Raw genomic sequence first — 6927 nt, 5'->3', positions numbered from 1 at the left:
AAGGCCGGGAGGCAGAGGGGGACAAGGGTAGGGAAGCAGAGGGGGATCAGGGCCCCCTATATATGTGTATATATGTTTGTACATATTTATTACGCTATTTATTTCTTTATTTATTTTACTTGTACATATCTATTCTAATTATTTTATTTTGTTAATATGCTTAGTTTTGTTCTCTGTCTCCCCCTTCTAGACTGTGAGCCCACTGTTGGGTAGGGACTGTCTCTATATGTTGCCAACTTGTACTTCCCAAGCTCTGAGTACAGTGCTCTGCACACAGTAAGCTCTCAATAAATACGATTGATTGATTGACCAGGGCCAGGAAGCAGAAAGGTACCTGGGCCGGGAGACAGAAGACCAGGGCCGGGAGGTAGAGGGGTACATGGGCCAGGAGGCAGAGGGGTACCTGGGCTGTAAGGCAGAGGGGGACCCGGGCCGAGAAATGGGGGACAAAGGCAGGGAGATAGAGGGAGAGCAGGGCCGGGAGCCAGAGGGGGACCAGGGATGGGAGGTAGAGGGGGTCCAGGGCGGGGAAGCAGAGGGGGACCAGGGCCAGGAAGCAGAGGGCTATGCGGGTCGGAAGACAAGGGAACAAGGGCCGGGAGATAGTAGGGACCCTGGGATGGTATCCTCGTGTCTCTCCCCACTTCAATCCATACTTCATGCTGCTGCCCGGATTGTCTTTGTCCAGAAACATGCTCTGGGCATGTTACGTCCCTCCTCAAAAATCTCCAGTGGCTACCAATCAATCTGCGCATCAGGCAGAATCTCCTCACCCTCGGCTTCAAGGCTCGCCATCACCTCGCCCCCTTCTACCTCACCTCCCTTCTCTCCTTCTACAGCCCACCCATCACCCTCCGCTCCTCTGCCGCTAATCTCCTCACCGTGCTTCGTTCTCGCCTGTCCCTCCGTCGACCCCCGGCCCACGTCATCCCCCAGGCCTGGAATGCCCTCCCTCTGCCCATCCGCCAAGCTAGCTCTCTTCCTCCTTTCAAGGTCCTACTGAGAGCTCACCTCCTCCAGGAGGCCTTCCCAGACTGAGCCCCTTCCTTCCTCTCCCCCTCGTCCCCCTCTCCATCCCCCTCATCTTACCTCCTTCCCTTCCCCACAGCACCTGCATATATGTATATATGTTTGTACGTATTTATTACTCTATTTATTTATTTATTTTATTTGTGCATATCTATTCTATTTATTTTATTTTGTTAGTATGTTTGGTTTTGTTCTCTGTTTCCCCCTTTAAGACTGTGAGCCCACTGTTGGGTAGGGACTGTCTCTATATGTTGCCATCTTGTACTTCCCAAGCGCTTAGTACAGTGCTCTGCACACAGTAAGTGCTCAATAAATACGATTGATTGATTGATTGATTGATGGGATGATGAGTGACCCAGAGGGTCTGGAGGTAGAGGCAAACCAGGTATGGGAGGCACAGAGGGATCAGGGCCGGGAGGTAGAAGGAGACCAGGGCTGGGAGGCACAGATGGGTTGGGGCAAGGAGGCAGATGGGTACCTGGGCTGGGAGACAGGAGGACCAGGGCCGGGAGGCAGTGGAGCACCTGGGCTGGGAGACGAAATACTGGGCCGGGAGGTAGAGGGTACCCTGGACCGGGACGGAGTTAGACCCAAGGGCCTGGAGGTAGTGAGGAGACCAGGGATGGGAGCCACAGAGGGACCAGGTTCAGGAGGCATAGGGTGACCATGGCAGGGCGGCAGAGAGGAACCAGGGCTAGGAGGCAGAGGGGTACCTGGGCCTGGATGCAGGGGGACCAGGGCCGAGAGGCAAAGGGGGACCAGGGCCGAGAGTTGTGGGGGATCCAGGACTGGGAGGCAGAGGGGGACCAGGGTTGGGAGGCAGAAGGGGTCCAGGCCAGGGAGGCAGAGTGGGACCAGGGCCAGGAGGAGAGGGGTATGTGGGTCGAGAAACGGGGGGATCAGGGCCAGGAGTTAGAATGGACCCCGGGACGGGACGGTGAGTGACCCAAGGGCTTGGAGGTAGAAGACCACTAGGGCTGGGAGGCACAGAGGGAGCAGTGCCGGGAGGCAGAGGGGGACTAGGGCCGGGAGGCTGAAGGGTACCTGGGCTGGGAGACAGGGTGACCAGGGCCAGGGAGCAGAGGCGCACCTGGGCTGGGAGAAGGGGTCCTTGTCTGCGAGGCAGAGGTTGACTAGGGCCAGGAGGCAGTGGGGTACCTGGGCCTGGATGCAGGGGGACCAGGGCCGAGAGGTGAGGGGGATCCAGGACTGGGAGGCGGAGGGGGACCAGGGTTGGGAGGCAGAAGGGGTCCAGGCCGAGGAGGCAGAGTGGGACTAGGGCCAGGAGGAGAGGGGTATGTGGGTCGAGAAACAGGGGGATCAGGGCCAGGAGGTAGAATGACCCCGGGAAGGGACGGTGAGTGACCCAAGGGCTTGGAGGTAGAAGACCACCAGGGCTGGGAGGCACAGAGGGAGCAGTGCCGGGAGGCAGAGGGGGACTAGGGCCGGGAGGCAGAAGGGTACCGGGGCTGGGAGACAGGGTGACCAGGGCCAGGGAGCAGAGGCACACCTGAGCTGGGAGACGGGGTCCTTATCTGCGAGGCAGAGGTTGACCAGGGCCAGGAGGCAGGGCAGTGGGGTACCTGGGCGCAGAGGCAGAGTGGGACCAGGGCTGGTAATGGGGGGGACCAGGGCAGGGAGGAAGAAGGGGACCAGGGTCAGGAGGCAGAGGGGGACCAGGGCAGGAAAGCAGAGGGGGACCAAGGCCAGGAGGCAGAGGGGTACCAGGGCCAGGAGACAGGAGGACCAGGGCCTGGAGGCAGAGGGGTACCTGGATCTGGAGATGGGGACCAGACCTGGAAGGTAGAGGGGACCACGGGCCAGGACAGAGAGAGCCGCAAGGGCCTGGAGGTAGGGACAGGACATAGAGGGGGACCATCAATCAATCAATCAATCAATCAATCAATCGTATTTATTGAGCGCTTACTATGTGCAGAGCACTGTACTAAGCGCTTGGGAAGTACAAATTGGCTTCACATAGAGACAGTCCCTACCCAACAGTGGGCTCACAGTCTAAAAGGGGGAGACAGAGAACAGAACCAAACATACCAACAAAATAAAATAAGTAGGATAGAAATGTACAAGTAAAATAAATAAATAAATAAATAAATAAATAGAGTAATAAATATGTACAACCATATATACATATATACAGGTGCTGTGGGGAAGTGAAGGAGGTAAGACGGGGGGATGGAGAGGGGGACGAGGGGGAGAGGAAAGAAGGGGCTCAGTCTGGGAAGGCCTCCTGGAGGAGGTGAGCTCTCAGCAGGGCCAGGATCTAGCCTTCCGGGGGTGGGAGGAAGGCTAGATCCTCCCACCCCCGGAACTCCTAAGCCCCAGAATCCTTGGAATCTCTAGGAACCCCAAAGAACAAGAACTAAGGAGGCCAGAGGCTCGAAAACCCCAGAGCCCCAATGAACCCTAGAGAGCCAGAGCCTCAGCGGCCCCAAGGCTCCAGATCCCGAGAACTCAGTAACATCAAAGCACCAGTAGAAGCAAGGCCCGAGAGCCCCACTACCCCAGAAGCCCCAGAGTGCAGAATCCCAGGGTTCCAGATCTCCTGTGCCCCAAAAGTGACAGAGCCCGAGATTTCAGGGCCCCAGAGTCCTAGGAACCCCAAAGCCCCGGAGCCCCAATCCACTGTGCCCAGGGAGTCCAAGATCCCCTGAAGCCCCAGAGCCCTGAGGCCCGGGAATCCTGGAATCTTAAATAACCCAGGAGCCCACAAACCCTAGGGCCCCACTCAGAGGATCCCAAAGGTCTGAGAGCCCAAATATCCCAGGAGCTCCAAAGGCCCAGAGTTCCAGATATCCCAGAAGCCTCAAGGTCTGAGCATCCCAAGGACCCAAGTACCCAGAGCGCAAAATCCTCATAGCCCAAGAAGTTCCAGAGCCCAAAGCTACACAATCCCAGGAGTCTAAAAGCCACAGGGCACCAGATCCCGAGATCCCAGGGTCCCTGGAGTTCCAAGAATCCCAGAAGCCCATGAGCACCAGAGACCTGTAGCTCCAGAAACAGGAGTCCCAAGTCCCCAGAGAACCAAGGTTCCAGAGTCCTAGAGGCATGGCACACCAAGGACACAGAGCCCCAGAGCCCCAGAGCCCCAGGAGCCCTCTAGCAACAAAAGCTCCTGGAGCCCCGGAAACCTTAGAGCCCCCGAGCTCCAGAGTCGCAGGAGTTCTATAGCGCTAGAGCTCCAGCTTCCCAGAACCCCAGGAGCGCTAGGGTCCCAAAAACCGTAGAAGCCCCAGAATCCTAGAGTCTAGGAGCCCAAGAGTCCAGAGGACCAGAGCTCTTCGATTCTCAAGATCCCCAGAGCCCGGGGAGCCCCCGACCTCCTGGAGTGCCTGAGCCCCAGGTACCTCATAATCCACAGTCCCAGAGCCCCAGAGTCCTAGGAGCCTCCAAGCCCAGGGTCCCAGAATCCCAGAGTCCCAGAGCCCCAGAGTCCCAGGAGCCCACAAACCACAGAACCTCAAATCCCAATAGCCACAGGAGCCCTGGAGCCCAAAGTACCCGAGGAACCCCAGGACCCCAAAGCTGAAGAGCCCCTGGAAATCCAGAGTTCCAGGAGCCCCACAATCCAGAGCCCCAGAACTCCAGGAGCCCCATAGCCAAAGAGCCACAGAGCCGCAGAGACACAGGATCTCAGAGCCTCAGATAACTAGAGCCTAACATTCCAGAGCCAGAGTACCTGCAGAGCCTAGAGCCCAGAACCCGTGAGTCCCAGTAGCCCCAAGAGCCCAAAGCTCCAGATCCCCAGAAACCCACCCTAGAGTCCAAGAACCCCCAAAACCCCAGATCCCAAGAGCCCTAGAGTCCCAGTAGCCCCTGGCCCCAATGTACCAGAATCCCAGGAGCGCCAAAGTCTCAGGAGCACCAAGTCCCAGAATCCAGACCCCCAGACCCTTGAGAGCCCCTAGTCCTCAGAGCCCTAGAGCAACCCGAGCCCGCTAGTCCTATAAGCCCCAGAGTTCCAGCAGCCCCGGAACCAAGAGATCTGGACCCCAGGAGTCCTGGAGTCCCAGGAACTTCAAGTGCCTCAGATCCCCAGAGCCCCAGAGACCCGAAGTACCATAACCTTATGAGCCCCAGAGTCTCAGTGGCCCTGAGGCCCCAGAATCCAGAGCCCTAGAGTCCCAGAACACAGAGAGCCCAAAGAAGTCTAGAAAAACCAGAGCGCCAGAGCCCTAGGAGCCATGGAGTCCCATGAAGCGCAGGATCCCAGAACCCCAGAGCGACAGAGCTAAAGAGGCCCAGGAATTCTATAGCCCCAGGACGCCCACGGACCCAAGAACCACATGGCCCCAGAGCCCCTGAGCTTTCAGAACCACAGCCCCAGGAACCCCAGAACCTCAGATTCCCCAGAGCACCTGAGCTCCAGGAGCCCCAGAACCCCAGGGTACAGAGCCACAGAGAGCCTGGAACCCTAATGCCCCAGAGCCCTAGAAGCCCCAGGAGCCCCAAAGCCCCAAAAGCCCCGAAGGCGCCAAACCCCAGAGGCCCAGTAGCTCCAGAACCCCAGGAGACACAAAGCCCTAGAGCCCCGAGGTCCAGGAACACAAAGTACAGAGTACCAGTACCCAGTGTACAGAATGTCAGAGCCCCAGGAGTTCCAGGAGACCCAGAGCCCAAAACCCTCGATCCCCAGAACCCCAGGAGCCCTGGAGTCCAAAGAACCCCAGAAGCCCCTGAGCTCCAAGGCCCCTGAGCTAGAAGGTCCCAGGAGCCCCAAAGCACAAGCAGCCCCAAGGCCTCAGATCCTCAGAACCCCAAGAGCCCCAAGGCCCCAGGGTCCCAGTACATCAGTGGCGAAAGAGTGAAGATCACCAGAGTCCCATGGGCCCCAAAATCCCAGAGCCCCAGATCCACGGAGCCCCAGATACACAGAGCCCCAGAGCCCCAAGTTCCCCAAGGCCTAAGAGCCCCAGAGCTCCAGAGTCCAGAGCCTCAGATCCTCAGAATCCCCAAGTCCCCAGAATCCCAGAGCCCCAGGATCGAAGAGCTGCTTGATCACATAGCACCAGAAGCCCCGGAGCTTCAGAACCCCAGAGTCCTAGGGGCCCCATGTCTCCAGAGTCACATAGCCCGGAGTCCCAGAGTACAAATTGCCCCAAAGCCCCAGAGCTCCAAAAACCCAGAGCGCAGGATTCCTGGACTCCCAAGATCCTCAGGAGGCCCGAAACCAAAGAGTCCCAGAGACCCAGTGTCATAGCATTTCCAAAGCCCCAGATCTCTATAGACCCTGGAGCCCCAGGGCCCCAGACGCCCAAAGGACCCAGAGCCCCGAGATCCACCAGAATGCCCCAAGGTCCCAGCTTCCCCAAGATCAAACATCCCCAGAACCCAGGAGAGCCAGAGGCCCCAGAGCGCAAAGCCCCAGAGTCCCAGAAGCCCTAAGGCTCAAGAGCCCTATTTACCCAAGAACCCCAGGAGCCCCAAAGCCCTAGACCAAAGGAGGCCAAAGGCTCGAAAGCCTCAGAGGACTCATCCCAGGAGTTCTGGAGTCTCAAAAACCCTAGGAGCCACAGAGCCCCAAAGCCCTCAAGCCATCGAGCCCCAGGGGGCCCATAACCTCAGAGTCCAGAAGCCCAGAGCCTCAGTAGCACCAAAGACCCAAAGACCCTGTAGCCCAGGATCCCCAGAATGCCAGCAGTGTCAACAGCCCCCAGCCTCAGAGCCCCAGGAGCACCAGAGTCACAGACCACAAGAGCCGAGGAACTCTGGAGATCCAATATCCTGAGGAGCCACAGATTTCCAGGACCACAGAACCCAGATCTGAAAGGTCCGAGGAGCCCCAAAGTCCCAGAGCCCAGGAGCCCCCGAGCCTATGCATCCGCGATGTCCCAGGAACCCCAGGAACCACATAGGCCCAGAGACACAGGAGCCCCAGAGGCC

The 6927-nt window shown here is 58.4% G+C and overlaps 1 protein-coding gene across 1 annotated transcript; it reads left to right on the top strand.

The window, feature by feature from the left end:
- Positions 1–3443: 3443 nt before the first annotated feature.
- Positions 3444–4035, top strand: LOC119921592 (cornifin alpha-like). Its single transcript, XM_038741711.1, has 2 exons — positions 3444–3633; positions 3872–4035. Exons 1-2 carry the CDS (start codon positions 3444–3446, stop codon positions 4033–4035), a joined length of 354 nt encoding a protein of 117 aa, XP_038597639.1.
- Positions 4036–6927: the final 2892 nt, after the last annotated feature.

The sequence above is a fragment of the Tachyglossus aculeatus genome (genome assembly GCF_015852505.1).
Source record: "Tachyglossus aculeatus isolate mTacAcu1 chromosome 12 unlocalized genomic scaffold, mTacAcu1.pri SUPER_6_unloc_3, whole genome shotgun sequence".
Classification (NCBI taxonomy): Eukaryota; Metazoa; Chordata; class Mammalia; order Monotremata; family Tachyglossidae; genus Tachyglossus; species Tachyglossus aculeatus.
The sequence above is the reverse complement of the archived record's forward strand: the minus strand, read 5'-3'. Positions and strand labels throughout refer to the sequence as shown.

Coding starts and splice junctions, on each gene's coding strand:
- LOC119921592 (XM_038741711.1), top strand. CDS start 3,444: ATGAACCCTAGAGAGCCAGAGCCTCAGCGGCCCCAAGGCTCCAGATCC. Junction 3,634..3,871: donor CGAGATTTCAGGGCCCCAGA/GTCCTAGGAACC, acceptor GAGCATCCCAAG/GACCCAAGTACCCAGAGCGC.